The 15,910-nt window shown below is 50.4% G+C and overlaps 6 protein-coding genes across 6 annotated transcripts; 4 read left to right on the top strand and 2 right to left on the bottom strand.

Moving 5' to 3' along the window:
• Positions 1 to 424: 424 nt before the first annotated feature.
• On the bottom strand, positions 425 to 809 carry BU24DRAFT_417707 (uncharacterized protein). The gene has a single exon (XM_033526789.1). It carries the CDS (start codon positions 684 to 686, stop codon positions 522 to 524), a length of 165 nt encoding a protein of 54 aa, XP_033390400.1. The 5' UTR covers positions 687 to 809; the 3' UTR covers positions 425 to 521.
• Positions 810 to 1,640: 831 nt separating this feature from the next.
• On the top strand, positions 1,641 to 4,849 carry BU24DRAFT_36724 (uncharacterized protein). The gene is made up of 3 exons (XM_033524339.1): positions 1,641 to 2,510; positions 2,560 to 4,048; positions 4,105 to 4,849. The coding sequence occupies exons 1-3, from the start codon at positions 1,914 to 1,916 to the stop codon at positions 4,797 to 4,799; spliced, it is 2,781 nt and encodes a 926-aa protein (XP_033390399.1). The 5' UTR covers positions 1,641 to 1,913; the 3' UTR covers positions 4,800 to 4,849.
• Positions 4,850 to 5,156: 307 nt separating this feature from the next.
• On the bottom strand, positions 5,157 to 6,141 carry BU24DRAFT_471112 (40S ribosomal protein S8; the record flags this gene model as incomplete). Its single annotated transcript, XM_033532678.1, has 1 exon — positions 5,157 to 6,141. The coding sequence occupies one exon, from the start codon at positions 6,139 to 6,141 to the stop codon at positions 5,482 to 5,484; it is 660 nt and encodes a 219-aa protein (XP_033390398.1). The 3' UTR covers positions 5,157 to 5,481.
• A 665-nt stretch (positions 6,142 to 6,806) lies between these two features.
• BU24DRAFT_417704 (uncharacterized protein) lies at positions 6,807 to 9,111 on the top strand. The gene is made up of 3 exons (XM_033526788.1): positions 6,807 to 7,209; positions 7,265 to 7,431; positions 7,506 to 9,111. Exons 1-3 carry the CDS (start codon positions 7,172 to 7,174, stop codon positions 8,741 to 8,743), a joined length of 1,443 nt encoding a protein of 480 aa, XP_033390397.1. The 5' UTR covers positions 6,807 to 7,171; the 3' UTR covers positions 8,744 to 9,111.
• Positions 9,112 to 9,984: 873 nt separating this feature from the next.
• On the top strand, positions 9,985 to 12,337 carry BU24DRAFT_417703 (uncharacterized protein). The gene is made up of 4 exons (XM_033526787.1): positions 9,985 to 10,105; positions 10,153 to 10,907; positions 10,953 to 11,327; positions 11,372 to 12,337. Exons 1-4 carry the CDS (start codon positions 10,030 to 10,032, stop codon positions 12,071 to 12,073), a joined length of 1,908 nt encoding a protein of 635 aa, XP_033390396.1. The 5' UTR covers positions 9,985 to 10,029; the 3' UTR covers positions 12,074 to 12,337.
• A 2,684-nt stretch (positions 12,338 to 15,021) lies between these two features.
• On the top strand, positions 15,022 to 15,851 carry BU24DRAFT_36601 (uncharacterized protein). Its single transcript, XM_033524296.1, has one exon. It carries the CDS (start codon positions 15,228 to 15,230, stop codon positions 15,681 to 15,683), a length of 456 nt encoding a protein of 151 aa, XP_033390395.1. The 5' UTR covers positions 15,022 to 15,227; the 3' UTR covers positions 15,684 to 15,851.
• Positions 15,852 to 15,910: the final 59 nt, after the last annotated feature.

Below are 15,910 nucleotides of genomic sequence, written 5' to 3'. Positions count from 1 at the left end.
ACAACCAAACCCCCCAAATTAGGTGGCTGGCAACCCAACCTACCTAATAAACAGAAACCTTTCGGATACACGGCCCAATACCAAATCCCACTACGCAGTACGGAGTACAGAGTACACACCTAACAGGACGCTACCGAGTAAGATACTTGCTCGACCTGCGAACAGGGAATTAGTCTAGATGTCGAATAGAAGGTTGAGGAGAAGAAGAAGAAGAAAAAAAAAGACACGATCGACCTACCATTTGTTGTATGTAACACATTGCCTAGAACACGTGGTAGCCCTATCGTATGCTATGGTATTCAAGAGGGTACTCCCTAGCTCCCGGGCATAGTCTCTCTCCCCATACGAGGACAATACTGCAACAATAAAGAAAGCCCAATCGTGATCTATACGGAGTACTCCGTGGATCGTATGTAGTCAGAGACACGGCCTTGCCATCGGTAAATTAGATGATCCAGAGCAGAATGCTATCTTCTTGTAGTTACTGAATTACTCCGTTATTTGTCCAATAGTATTAGTTATTAGGTATTAGTTATGCTCAGACACAGGTACATCGATCGTGCCTTCCTTACAAACTCTACCGGCACTAGGTCGGCCCGTAGACATCCCAATACCACCGTTAGGTACGAGACGAGTATGATACTATTGTAATTGTTGTGTCCCCCCTCACCTTCTTCATCATTCATCGTTCATCGTTCATCTACTACGTACCCTTCATATCATCAAAATTCAGTGTCTAATCGAGTTCACCTCACCCGTTCGTGTCAACTCAAAAGGATCAAACAGCATCGCGCCATCGTGGCTTGTCCGCCAACCCAACCCAGCCCTCCCAGCGTGCCAGCTGCTCGGGCGCGATCCACCTACCCATGCCCCCCGGCATACCATCACATCGCTCGCAATCCGTCGTCCCTCTCCCCATGCCTCATGGGGCATCCACCGACGTGAACGACTTCATCCCCATGTCCGACCTTCCCATATTTGCTCCATTGCAGCTGCATCCACTTCATCTACCGTACGACAGTTGTAGCACAACCTGCACAGTCTGCACCGTCTGCACAGTCCCTCCATCCTTTCCGCTCCCATGTCGTTGTCTGTTTGTGTTTGTTTGCCTTTCAATGCTGACGCCGAGCTTCTCTTGCAAATGCATATTGGGCCCTATTATCTTCTTATCTCTAGCCTACCGGATGCCACTCTTACTCCGCCATGGCGTTACCTCTAACTTCCCGACCCTGACCCTTCAACACCAGTCCCCGTCGCTAACCCCCTTACCGGTTACCTACCGTTCGTCGTGTTTTCCTCTTACAGCTCGCAGACTATCGTTTAAGCCCCTACTGGTTCTCGAAGGCTCGAATACACCTACGGAGTAATGTTTGCTCTACTCCCCAAGGCCTCATCTCCCACATGGCTGTGCCACTAGCTGTCGCTTCGAGCTCAATTGGCCGCGCCGCATGGGAGAACAGGGTTCCTTATCGAAACATTCTCTTCTCCGCATACTGCTGTGTACCCGTTTCCTTCAGCCTTTTCTCCATGCCTGAGCCATTATATGCAGATGCAGGCAAGGATCCGTTCTAAATGAATCCATATAATCGACGCAATCTCACGTTGCCAAATCTCACCCTCGCCCATTTTCTATCCCTTTCCGATTGATATCACGACCAAGACCTCCCCAAGCTCTTCAAGTGCTGAATTTCATTTTTTGGCAGCAGCACTTTACGCACAACTCGTATTTAATATCTCAATACCAAAAATCATATCCCGAAAACATTTATTAGCATGCCGTGTATTTTCGCAAGGTCGTTCTTTTGAATCCATGATCATCGCTGGACATTTCGGTTTCCGAGACATTCGTCTTGACAGTAACATTTAAGGTGCCACAGTCAGGCGCTCGAGGCCTATGAGTCTATCGTATTCGAATGTCCGCACGAGGAGCAAGGAGCCGAAAGGCTGTAGCGAAGGACATAGAGAAGAAGGAGAAGAAGGCTGAAAAACATAACAATCTAGACACAAACCATAGGCAGTATGATGCTTTTGCCGACTGGAAGACCTCACCTAGTCCCACCCCGTATGGGGCACAGGTCCGCGCTCCACCGAGGCCGACGACCATTTCCACCAGCACCAGCGGTGGTACTTCGCGAAGCAGCTCCAACAACCCGAACCAGAGCAGGCCGCGCGTGAACAATCCCAGTTCTCATGATTCGTCTGACATTTCCGGTCGCCTTCGAAGGCAGGCTTCTGTAAGCGGATCTGCATCAGTAGTGTCTGATGGTTCGAGTCAAGGGAAGGAGAAGACGAAATATAAAAGCCATGGCAAGGAAACCAAAGCACCCCGAGGAAGAGGCGGAGGTGTACCAGTGAGGAAGCCGACTACACCAGCCTATCCATCGACCCCGGTCTTTCGCATCGATACCAGCGCATCGTCGCATGCTCCGCCAGGTAAAAAGACTTGGATCAATTTTCGCACCTGGGGCGGTGGTGGTTCGGGGCCTCAGTTCTATGGCGGGTTTGAATGCGTGAGTACTACTACACTAGACTATCTAGCAAATTACTGATTCAAAGAAGGATGAACATATGCAGAATGGGAGTGTCTTGATATACTTCAAAGAGGAGCAGATGTCCGATGAGCATCCAATACCTCAGATCCGAGCAGACCTGGACATTCTTGAAAATGCCGGTTCGACTTGGTTAAGCAATGCCCTCATGTATGGCCGCATCGATGATCTCGAAGACCATTGGGCCATGACCGATCATCCTCAGTCGCCTGAGCACAATCGCTCGTTATCTTCCTACGGTTTTCCACAACCGCCCGGTCAACATGATATGTTGACTCCAACTGTACCAAACGCCACATCTCCACCCCCATTCCACATTGACCAAGAATACTTTGGTGTGCCCCGTAATAGAAGCGGCTCTGCAGCCCAGCATTACGGTGATGCAGAGAGGCCGACCGGCTACCGTTCACCGTCGCCAGCGCCAGTGGGCAGACAGCAACAGCCTACACACGAGATTTGGTTCACTGCCCCTGAACGCATACGGACTCCCCAGGGCCAAAGGCTGCATCACGTTGCGATCCGAAACTTCATCGCCATACTGCATGATAAACCAATCGTCGGTGCCGATCTTGTCGAAATGCTCTCCACCCTCCAGCCGGAGATACAAGTCATGTACGATCTCGACCACGACTATCATTCCGAGGGGACGCCCCAAGAGCGGAGCATACAGATGATTACAGATTACCTACGGCAACACAAATTAGACGATGTACGCAGCGGCATCAAGACAGTGCTGGGACTGCTTGCTTGGGCCGAGCAGGATCACATTAGATGGAGGCGAGGCTATCTGGAAAGTTTTGTACATCTCGCCGGCATTCTTTCACCCCAGATAGAAGATCTTCCAGACTTTAGACGGTTATCCATCGCTACCAGAAAGAATCTGGGATTTGCCGCCAAGACTCTTGAATTGCGCATCTTGGATGTGGAGGACAAATTGTCCAGTTTCGATTTCAATGATCTTTGGACGGACTCGCCAACAGGCGCATACGGCCCCGTATATGAGAGTTTTGCAGCATTCCGTCAGTTTCTCCTTCAATATTACGGCAAGGTCTACGGAGAATGGCCTCCAAGGCATGGCAAAGCAAGCTGGCTCAATCGCAAGATCGTACGTGAGCTTCAGGAGGACTTCGGTGCCCTCTACGATTACCTGGTCAATCGCGACGTAGTCTGGGACTCTCGTGAAGAGCGTCCAGGCAAGAAATGGGAGATGGTCGACAAGAAGAGTGATGATTTCAAAGCCGATGAACCTGGACTTAGTCTCACAGACATGTTTGTCACTTTTGACTCGAAGCATGGTTTCTTGCACATACCCCACCCATACCCTCTTCTACCGAGGGACGTACCTACTATGAAGGCACCGCCGCAACAGAAGAAAAGTCTCTTTGGGAGCAAGAAGAAGAACAAGACGGAAACGACCAAAGATGCGAAAACGCACCTGCAACTTTCCATCATCTTCAGCGATGCTACCAACATTAACAAGAAAGACATAAGGTTCGAGGGTAAGTGACCAGAATTCTTCCATTGTTCAGCATCAAGTACTGATATAAGTAAAAAGGGTGTACGCTCCTCGACCATTTCGAGCGCTTCGAGCTCGCTGCAGATCTTCAAAATACGACCCCCCGTGAAGCTCGGCTCGGTCGCTGGATCCTCCTCTACGCGACACTGCAAGTGTTGTCTACCATCTCAGTTGACGTCGAAGGTCTAAGGTTCACCAACGGCGTCCCTTATTTCCTCTGTTCCGACCTCCGACGCTGTCCGGAGTGGGTGACGGACGGCCAACCCGAATTCCACGAAGGGTCACAACTCCGCTCATACTGCTGGCAGCGTCCGTGGGGTCATCCATCATCCAATTCCACAACGCGGCCCGCAGAACTTGAAGGATCTCACCTTCCGGATGTCAGAGAGATGGAAGGGACACCGAGCCCTCTAGATGGCGCCACGATGCTCGACCGCGACATCCAGCGGATCAGCGAGAAGATCGAATACATGGGGAGACAAGCACGAGAACCGCACAAACACATGTACGACAAGAAGCATGGATACGAGAATGACAAGATGAAGAGGGAGGAATTCGGGGTGAGCAAGGGCATCGACGGATCATATCGTCTGGCGGAGAGTGACTTTGCCACTCGTCGACCGTCAGTCCCAATGAGAAGTCCGAGGAGGAGTGCAACCAACCCAAGGGATGCGCTAGGCAGAACGATGGGGCTGGAGAGTTCTTACGGCGACGATAGTAAGACATGGATCTAGGGAGTTGGGGGCCGATGAAAAGTTATGGGTTTCATCTTCATGGCGGCCTTCTGATGTTATTATATCTATTTTCTGATGCCCAACGGTTTTCCTATGTCGTTATAGGGGTTTGTTAATGCGCCAAAGTGTATAGTATGGTACCAATAAAAAGGGCAGGGGCGGAATATACTTCATTGTTGTCATGGAACCAAGCATATCCAAATTTTGTCCTGTGAACCCAAGTCGTCTTCACACAGTCATTCCCATGCCTCCTATCATCCATGAGGCGCGAGCCCGACCGTCAGATGGATGATGAGTGATTGCTATATATCGCATGCACAGGCTAGATAGAGATCATCTTAAGGTTCTGATAACCAACTGCAGTAATAGTAACAGTACATCTAAGGACTCGTTCGAATAATCTTACTTCGTATTCATACATGTCACTTCCCTCGTCTAGGGTTTTTTCTCTTCTCTTCGTTCATTTTCTTCTCGTGACGCCATGCCATGCCATGCTGTTTCAGAGCCGAGATCCTATGCATCCCCCTTTCGATGGTAGTACATATATACATACACACATAACATGTCAACGAAGCGACGTTCGTGACCAAAAAAAGTGAGACCGCAGTCATTGCTCTCCACAGCCATTGCTCTCCACAGCCATTGCTCTCCACAGCCATCATCCATCCATCCATCCACCCCTCTACCAAACCCTACAAAGGGCCATGCCGCCGATTCTCCTCTCCACGCACTCCCTCGCCTCCAAGATGCCCCTATCCGTAGTCACGAACATGCACTCTCCGGGCCTAGTCAACCCCTTGACGTAGCTGCTCTCGCGGGTCCTCGTGATCTTGCCCAGGTCCTCGCTCGTCAGCCATATCCTCCGCGTGGGCTTGCTGACCAGCTTCATGTTCCTCAGCACGGGCTCGTTGTTCCAGTACTTGAGACCCAACCACAGCCTCCGCCTCGCGGGGTTCTCGGGGACGGGCGTCTCGTGGTGCGCTTCTTCGGCGCCGAGCGGAGACCTGCTGAGCGCTACTCGCCGCCTACTGATATCGCTCGCTAATGTGCTGCTGTCGCTGTCGCTGTCTGTCTCTTCTGGCGCAGGGTACGCAAGCCACGGCTGGTCCCGGAGCTTACCCGCCATCTTGTCGAGCGACTCGGGCGACGGCTGGGACTGCAGGAGGTACGGCTTCGGGGGCGTGGGCCCCCCGAGCACGACGCTGGAGAGGAAGCCCTCGCGCTGGAGGCCCAGCATCAGGTTCACGTGCAGCTTGGACACGGGGATCGAGGTCACGCCCAGGCGCGCCTTGGACGCATTCTGCAGGTGCGAGCAGACGTGGGCGAGGTTGACGAGAGACATTGTGTGTTTGTGTGTGTATATGTATGTAATATGTGCGTGCGTGTGCACCACTTTTCTTCCCTCTCTTTCTTTTTTTCTCCTGCCTTCTCGGGGTCGGGCCGGCCCTCAGTGCAGGGAGGGACTTTGGTATTGGGGGTATTGGTCGGCGGGAAGGATGGAGACGGCAATTCGTGGTTCGGTAGGTGGTGGTAGGTATGGGATTTCGCTTTGGTGAGGAGAGATATGGAGTGACCTTTGCAGAGCAGCCGCTGCACGTCAGCTGCAGGTGGTCAATTGAGGAGGATGTTGGGTGTGTTGGAATGCCAGATGCAGGCCGTGGTTATGGTCCCTCTCTTTCTGTCCCCTCTCGGATGGGATGGGGGGTTCGTGGTCGATCAATGGCCGTCGTTGGAAGTGTAAGTATATTCTAGGTATGGGAGTAATTACTAGGCTTACAAAATTTGGGTAGCACGTAGAGAGATGGTGAGCAAGGCTTGGCGGGCGGACCTCCGCGTATCCATTGTGTGTGGGAGAAATCCAGCGAGTCACGTCAAAGCGGCTAGAAGAAGCCCGAGTAGAGTAGAGTAGAGTAGAGTAGAGTAGAGTATAATAGAGGGAGACAAGACAAGTACAAATCAGACCAGACCAGACCATAAGACGAGGACCCCCCCCCCAGTGACGCCCTTGCCCAACTGCACATGCATCTTTCCCTTTCCCACATGGTCGGGCGCTTCGCGGCTGAAAATAGAAGCTATCCAACTGACCTCTAGGCTCACACTGGCTATTCCCCCCAATCTTCTTCTAGACATTTGTTGGTGGGAACTACCTATTGTTGTCATTATTATTATTATTTCTGGATCGCTTCTCTTATTAGTTATTAGTTCTGCTTGGGGCGTCTTGTCTGTCCATGGTAGCTCAATATAATAACTGCGTTGTTTGCCTCTCTCATACTCCCTCTCTCTCCTCCGCAACACCACTTCCGATTGCTCTCCTGCTGCCTGCCTTGTCTTGACATTCGGCCTTTGAGAATCCAGCTTACACTGTTCATACAATGCCTCCACAGCAGGGTGAGGTGTCATTGACGGTCCTGTAAGAGCTCCCTCTGACTACGGAATGGACCTTTCATCTGATCCATCGTCTACAGTTTCGCCGATGTCCACTACTTCTTCTCCCCGCCGACCCACAAACCCCCGCACCACCGCTTCGACAAAGGCTCATATGTCTACCTGTACCACAATCCCATTCAGCAGCGCGGGAGGATAGAGATTGCAAACTATGCTGGTACACCGGATCAGGATGCCTTCGCTGGCAGTAAGTCTCATCTTGCGCTGGCCATGAAGCCGTTGTCTCTGTTGCGATCGGGCTGACATTGGCTGCCTACTCAGATCTTGATACCGTCAAGATAGAACAAAGCTACAAGCACCCATGCCTCTTCACCCTCACCGTGGATGGCTTCAGGAGTCAGGGAGGGAGTGCTGGACCCAGCCCTCAACAGGACATGTCACAATGGCACCTCCCCGCCCCCGACCCCAGAAACGACGGCAAATACATGTACCGCCTGCATACAGTGGAATTGTACTTCTGGACGGTGGATGACTCGACAATGTTCCTGGACCAGATGCGCCGGGTGGTGCAGTCACATCAGCTCCAGATTGTGGCTAACCCACAACTCACCCCGAGCCATGCAGAGCACAAGAACGACATGATGAACCCAGTCGTCGCCAAGTTGGAGAAGGCGGCCATCTCACACAACAGTCGAAGCCCGAGCATAAGTACCACGCAATCGTTTCCTGGCCCACCGACTGCTCCTCCTCCGCAGTCGAGTCCACCTGCCGCCGATGCCTCGACGTCGTTCGCCCCCATGGCCTACAACCCGGCTGCCCCAGCAGCACCGGAGCCGATTGCTCATCGCGAGAAGACACCCCCTCCGCTCGATGCGGCAGATGGCACTGGTCTAGGACATGCCGCGGCGCAGGACCACCCACCTCAGTACGCAAACCCATTGCAGAACTCCTTCTCCCCGCAGCCGACCACAGGGCCATACATCCCCGGCCCTCCCTCACGAACCTCAAACTACAACACCCCATCGCCAGGCGTACAGCGCACGAATACGACCGGTTCGATCCCACCTCCACCGCAGAGCCCGCCCGCGTTTGCGCCTCCTCCAGCAGGGCCTCCCCCAGGAACGTACGATCCGCACGGCAGCTCGACCCCTCAGCCGGGATCCCAGCGACAGTCGGTCGTGCCCGTACAGCAGTTCGCAAACTACCCGGGCTCTCCAGGCCACCCGCCCGTCCAGTCCCCCGGATTCCCCAACCAATCGCCCATGCCATCGCCGGCCTTCTCTCCACAGCAGCAACAGCAGCAACAATACCAACCGCTCGCCTCCCCTCCGCCGACAGGAGGCTTCAACCAGTACTCGTACAGCAGCACGACGCAGCAAACGCCGGGCACGAACCCGTTCAACATGCACCAGCAGCTCTACCGCCCCACGGAGCAGGAGGCCAGCGTGGTCGGGAACGAAGCCCCCGCCGGACAGCGACAGTCCAACATCGGCAAGCGCGCCGAGAAGGTCGAGAAGGGAGTTGGGAAGTTCCTGAAGAAGCTGGACAAGAAGTTCTAAAGAAGGGTTCGCCCTTGTTTTTTTCCCCTTTCCTTGTTGATATTATTATTATCTTGCGGTTTCTCCTCACTGTTCACACTGCGCATTCGACGCCGATGCATATTTGCGAAGATCTATCTCATTGAGCGAGCGAGCGAGCGGGTAAAGCGAAGCGACGTATTGTCCTTTGTAGATGAATGGTTGCCAACGTAACGTCTCTTGACCTGATTATATATGTTCCGTCTTGCTAGTACTGGTACGGATTGACGACTACGAGAGATGATAGTTATGCGATTATTTACATATGCAGACAGAATTGGCTTGATTAGAAAGACGAAGAAGAAGAGAAAAAAAACAATAACTAGTTAATAATACCCACTCGTTACGTCCAATTTTGCGCAGTAACTATCATCCACTTGACAGCAATCGATTATTGAAACAGGATTCTTAGAAAAAGGTGGAAGATGCGCAGACCCCATCCATCCCATATTGGGATTGACGACTTGAAATTGCGAACTGTCATATCTGAGATAAAACGAGCTTCTGGTTCTCTCACTGAGGTGGGAAACACAGCTTTCGGAAGCCTGTGAGGCCATGCGTTGAGGAAGCAAAAGAAAGACATTTGGGCATTTGCCCATGTTGGCACTCAGGCTCGGGTTTTTCGAGTACGCTGCTTCAAAATCTTTCACGCCTCTTATTGATGGCTACATTGATGCCGACTCATCAAGTGCGGTATCCACTTACTTCACACTTGCAATGCCATTACAGGTATAATCAATTCGAGCATCACCTAGGGGTAAGAGGTATTTACCCCTTCTTATTTTCAAATGTCAAGGCGATTATTCAGAATAGCACTACTCCTGCGCAATCTACGGCAAGCCAGATGAGTACTAATCCAGTCAACCCGAACGGTTGGTATGATGTAGGAAAAGGTCGCAAGAGGTCGTACGAAAATGGCGCCTGGACCGATCATTACTGTCAAGCAGTAGGATCTTTCTATCATTATTGTTATATGGATTATCATGTACTACGTTGCCCGGAAGCACAAACGGAACGGGGCCCCGTTTATGTATAAGAAAGATCATTGCAATGGTAGAGTATATCAAGTCGTGTGTTAGTGCTCACCAGCGATATGGACATAATACCCTCCATTGTGAAAGATCACCTTGGGTGCAGTTGTTGCACGAAGCTGAGCGCTATCATTGGTTGACCTGCTGGTTATATCTTGGCACGATGCACTGCATCAGATCAGCCTGCCCACAGTTGCGTTTGCTCACTTCCTCTCAATAGAATCCTGAGTCGAGATTATGGCTGCCTATGATCTTCCAAAGGTTTGCGACTTATGTCGTTTTCCTATCCAGGATACTGAAGCTGTTTCCCACTGTGCGTATTCCCTGCTACGAAGGAACACATTTGGCTTACTATCATAGTGCACAGACACGAGCGAGATACGTACGGGAACTCCAGATTTTCTGGTTATCGGTATCACCTCGACTGTGCGAAGCTTCATACCCGCTTCTGCAATACGGTCTCCCTAGCGCAGATCGGAAGGGCCTTCATGCAGACAATACCAATGGCCGAACCTTTCAATGCTACGCAACCATTTCGATACCTCAAACGTTCAAGCTCCCCCCTCTCTTTGTCACTAAGAATCACACAACCATGCAATAAAGGCAATTGCGACTGCTTGACATGTATTCTGAAGCGTATAGAGCATCTCCCTCCAAAGATCTGGTCTCAGATAATCCCTCTACTCCAGCCTAGCATGCAACGTATTATTTCGTACTTTGGTGAAACTACAAACCTTATAGCCGAATTGGAGAGAAGCCCGGCAGGACTTTATAGTCTGAGTTGCGAGGATGATATATTCCAGACTGTCTTTGAGTACGGTGGAAAATCATACGTCACTGGCCTCTTTAATAAAGAAGTGCTCAGATCTGAGAAGATCAAGTCGAAAGACGGTGCATTTAATTACATGGCAGTGTGGACAGATGGTATTGGTGTTACAAGAGTGGAGTTCCTGTACCGAAATACAGTGTCCGCATGCATTCCCGCAATCAAGGGGAAACAACAGAGTTTCCAGAGGACTGAGTCCTGTTGGAATTGCTTGCAGGCGAAGTCGCCAGAACGCGAGTGGGTATACGCAATACCTGTCGACACCAAGCGCATTTACTGGGAATCTAAGGTGAGGACCCATAGAAATCGGGCGAGACGATACTAAACATGATAGGGTGTCTTCTTAGATCGAGTTTTGGACTCTTCGGACAACCGAACCCAAATGTGGGATTGCTTAGAGCCATTGCTGTTATTTCAACCCAGAATCGAACACTCCCTACCAACTATTTTTCGGGACTTGCACTTTCGTTATATTCCCTTGGCCGAGTCTTCAGGCATCTCAGTTGCTTTCTGCTCTGGAAGGTTTATCGCTATTTCCACCCACCGCCGCAATTCGCCCCAATCCCGCCTCTATATCCCAACGAGCGAGGACATTGTCTGGGCTCACTGCCCACTATCGATGGAAGAGCCAATTCTAGCAATATGGGTCGTTCGCCATATGAAGCCAAGCCTTGACTTTGGCCTTAACTTTGAGATCAGTGTGTTGGTGGTAGGTTAAAGTCCTTCTTGTCCAGTGTCCGACTAACCAAGTAGATACGGACCAAACACAAGACTGTCTGGCTAGGCGGATATATCTCACCTGAGATGCAGACAAAGCAATGTATTGTGCAAATTGCAGATAGCTCTGTCTGCGCACTTTACTATAGATACCCTCACTCAGTATCGTCTGATGCTGGTGCCTTCCCCAACCACAGCTTCAAGAATTCCAAGCAAATGGACACATCGCTATTTCCGATGCCCCAATCGCCAGCACCTAATCATCGCTCATTCGATGACAGTTCGTACTATACTGAAGCTTCTTTGCAAGGGCTGCTGCATGTGCGACTTTGCTTGGATGATGACTACTGTCTGGGCATGGAATTTGATTACGGCCATTACTGCGTGGCAGTAGGCCAATTCAGGTACGACAAGGTGACAACGGATCCACTTGTGCCAAATGCTATTGGCCTGATGCACGTGGAGTTTCAATCCAACCCTCGGGTCCGCATCCGCTATTTCAATGAATCCTCGTCCGGTCCCGAGGAAGCGAGATCCTGTCAAAGACTTGATGGAGGCGAAGGTACGATCACGTGGTGGCATTGTAGAGATGCGTCTACTTTTTCCTTCGTGCCTCCTGAAGTATCTGCTGCGATGTACGACCCGATACTACCCATGGATTCAAGTAGAATCGCTGGCCAGGATGGTTATGACTTTGGGCAGCTTCCTCTCAGGGGAGGTCGACAAGCGGCTCTATGAGTACTACTTCCTATTGGCGAGAGTACCATATTACTTTCCTTTCTATCTTTTTCTTTCCATCTCAAGGGGTTTTCTAATTTCAAGGGTGTCTCTCTCTAGTGTAGGTTAGAACAAATTGCGGTGCACTCAGGATTATGATGTTTATATAGGTTCTGTGTTTTACCAACTCAAGCACGCCTTCTTTCGATGAGTAAACAGTGCCTAAACTGAAGAAGATCTGACGTATAGTTAGCAATATTTTCTTCGATGAAATTGATTTTCTACTACCGAAATATTAGACTTTTCGGATTGAAATCCTACAATGCCGTGTATCAACGCCAGCAGATGCCGAATGGAGATAGGATTGCACAGGGCGCGGCGATTTCAAGAGAACTATGAGATAAGTCCACCAGAATTTCCAGCACATGCTAACACGATTTTTGTCACGTAACTATAGCCATCTATATATGCACCATACAAACCCCCAAATCATTTCCAGGAAAGGAAACTCGTGACACTCGAACCGTCTGCTAATCTCATCCTAGTCATCACCGTATCCAGGCCGCCCCGAAGACCGAATATGTCTATTTGTCAGACTTCGCTTTCACTGTTCGGAACGATACCGATGATTTACAGGCCGAACCCGAAGTTGCGACTGTCCCATGCTTGACTATGGCTCGCCAGTTCGACCCGCCCTCACTGTTGTGTGCTGTCCTTAGTGTGTTGACGAGTTGCCCGTGGGCCGTCCGCGGGAGGACAAAGCCAGATGAAGTGGCTACGCTAGAGCTGTTGGTGTAGGCATTTTCATTAGAGTGAAGCTATTCGGCCTTGCCCTCTGCGAGCGAATCTGAGCTACATGTTAAGCGCCATGTTACAAGCTAAAACAACATCAATCTCAGCGCCAAATTATGAGGTCATGTGATTGCTACGCCGCCAGCATGCATAATCGTCTGATATATATAGGGCACCGGTATCCGGGCATCGTTGGGTTGTAACTGAAATCTCAATCATCTTCTCCAGAATCAATCGTGTCTACAGACTTGCAAGCCATTAGGTGAGGCTCTGCAGCGCAGGGTTTTGTAACATGATGCTAACCTGTCACCACCAGCCCATCGAAACACGAGATCTCGACGCGCCAGCTTCATACCTATACAATCCCACCCGCACCCCGCGTACGCCCCTCCTGAGAATCAGAGATGCCTCCACAGGTAAGAATACATCCACCTTGACTTAGCCAAAGCTAACAGGATGACTGCGTTGGAGACTGGAGCCAACGCTCTAAGAGGAGCAGAGGAATACATAAGCGAAACCTCCTTTCCAGGAGTCGGTTATGCTAGAAACATAACGGGCAGGGGCAAACTGATCCAAATCTACCATCCAACACAGAGCATGAGCTCGCCAGCGTATTGGAAATACGAAAATGAGTACATTTATGGTTCACACGTTGTCCCTGCCGGGTACAACGTCCTCGTTGTAGGTGCTGCTGTCAGGTTCACCTAGGTACTAAACTCGGACTATTCTCGTTAGGAGAAGCTCTGTCGTTACTCGTAGCGTCTTGTTCGTTAGGATGAGCGTTTCAATTCATCACATCCACCACCGTATTCATAGTTCGCTTATCGTGATATCCACGCCCGGGGTTCTCTTCATATCCTATCATGCGTTAGAAAAAGATGGTATACGGACATCAAAGGTCTAACCGATAAGATCTGGGATTGGTCGTCTCTAATGTAAAGATTTCGAGCCCTGCAAATCGAGTGTGTTTGATTCTTTGCTGGCGTATCAGCTTCAACAATATGGGCGGGACCCAGTGTTATGCGTACCATTTGGTATCTGGTGCTCTTCGACAGGCTTATCTAGGGTAGAAGATAGCAAGGCAACTCTTTTGGGCCTTGAAGTCATGCACCAGATTGATCCGATCTTGGTTGGTAAGGCGGTAGTCTGCGTTACTCTGCTAGAAATAACGTCCTTTGGAGCTCTAGGAACCAACCATTTGTTTCCCAGATAACATTACATGGTAAATGCTTGTCTTGGAGTGGTCTATCATGCTAGGTACCTTCTGAACTGTCTTGTTCCTTGATTATCCTTTGTTCATTGTTCAGAAAAATCAAGGCAGCTTCACGAATATTTAGAACATTCAATTTCGGATAACATATAAGGCCAAAATCTTGTAAGACATCGAGAGGCTTAACAAAGAATTATAATTACTAGATGGTCAGGGCTAGTGGGATTTCATACCCAAGCTGCGATGCACGCTGCCCAGGATGGCTATTTGCCATCATTTCCCCTCGTCGTTTCAGACCTACACCAACATGAGAAATGGAAAAGAGTACGTCTGTGGGGTATGATGACTATGAGATACGAGATGCGAAATAGCAGGAAGAATTGGTCGATTAGAAAGAAGAAGAAGAGAGGAAAAACAACATAATAATACCCCCTCGTTACCTCAATTTGCGTAGTATCCATCACACAGCAATTGATCACCGATAGGGAATTCTTGAAGCAATATAGAGCTATGTGGTACGTAGTGAGTATCATATTCGGGCACCAAACACGTTCGAATCACATGCGCGCACGCTATGTATGTGCTCACAGGGCACACACGTATTACACACGCACGCATGAACTGTTAGACGCTGGGTACCACGAACCGTGGACTAAGGGGTTGAGTCTTACCGATATGAAGGATACTCTCTTTTGTAATGGTTGGCAGGTACGGCGTAGATAATCATTTACAGAACACCATGAAAAGGAAAGAAAAAGAATGATTCATGACGTTTTCAACATGTCGAGGGCGGACAGAATGCTCATAGTCGGGTAAGGTTTGGGCATGTACAAGTAGTGCGACAGATGAGAAGTGGTAGACGGGAAGATGCCATTGGCTGATGGACATTTGGTAGGAGGTTGAAATTAGTATTAGTCTACCGACAACGAACCCCCAAATATAGAAACTCGGCCCATCCAGTCCATCCCCAGATTCGGTTTGGCAGCGGAGCTTCAATGCCTGTCAATCGCTGTCCATTGCTAGAACCCATGCATCATTGCCCCGTTGTCGTTAATTAGAATCTTCATAGGCATGTTCGGTGATCAATTTGTAGGAAGAATCTCCCTGGATTTGGAATGACGTTGTGGGTGAGCAAGAGACGTTTCTCGGAGGGCCTTACAAAAGAGCTTTCGCATGCAACGACCAATTGAGAATCCGTTGCGACGCCGGGGTGGGAATCATCACAGCCACTCTCCTCGCTCTCCTCTGCTGCCTTTTGCTGCTTTCGATCAGGATTATGGAGATAGACCCGGCCAAATAAGCCACGCCAAGCTGGTCTCTACGGCGCAGCGCACAACCTTACCAGCTGCCCTGCCGTCTGGTGTCTGTGTACCTCAGCCCCGGCGGGTTTTCCCCCCCATGAGAACTAGACTCTGGAAAGTCCTCCTTACGAACGACGGACTCTCTACCCTCTTCATCCTACTACCTACATTGGTCCTTGTGCATACCCTCATTCTTCATAACTGCCTCTTCGCTGTCACGAAGAGCCCCACGAACTCGCTACTCGAACACCGCGCGGCTGGAAGCAGCGGCCTCAATACCCTCCCCAAACCACATTCGGCGAGTTATCCATCTGTAGCTCGGATTTAGCGGGTGCGACCGCTCTGGGCTGGTGTAGCTTGCTTGCGCTCCACTTTCTTTCCCACTCTTTCGCTTCTCTTCTGACTTCATTGACCTTCGAGAGCTTCTGTGTGCACTTTTTTGGTTATCGGACTGTGAGGGAAGGAAGAAGGAACAGACGGAACGCAAAGGGGTCACCCATTGTTCTCGCTCATTGCATGGTTACACTCCAGCGTCGAACCGCGGCCACCATGCTG

This window comes from Aaosphaeria arxii (genome assembly GCF_010015735.1).
Source record: "Aaosphaeria arxii CBS 175.79 unplaced genomic scaffold BU24scaffold_1, whole genome shotgun sequence".
NCBI classification, from domain to species: Eukaryota; Fungi; Ascomycota; class Dothideomycetes; order Pleosporales; genus Aaosphaeria; species Aaosphaeria arxii.
This window is presented reverse-complemented; position numbering and strand designations above follow the sequence as displayed.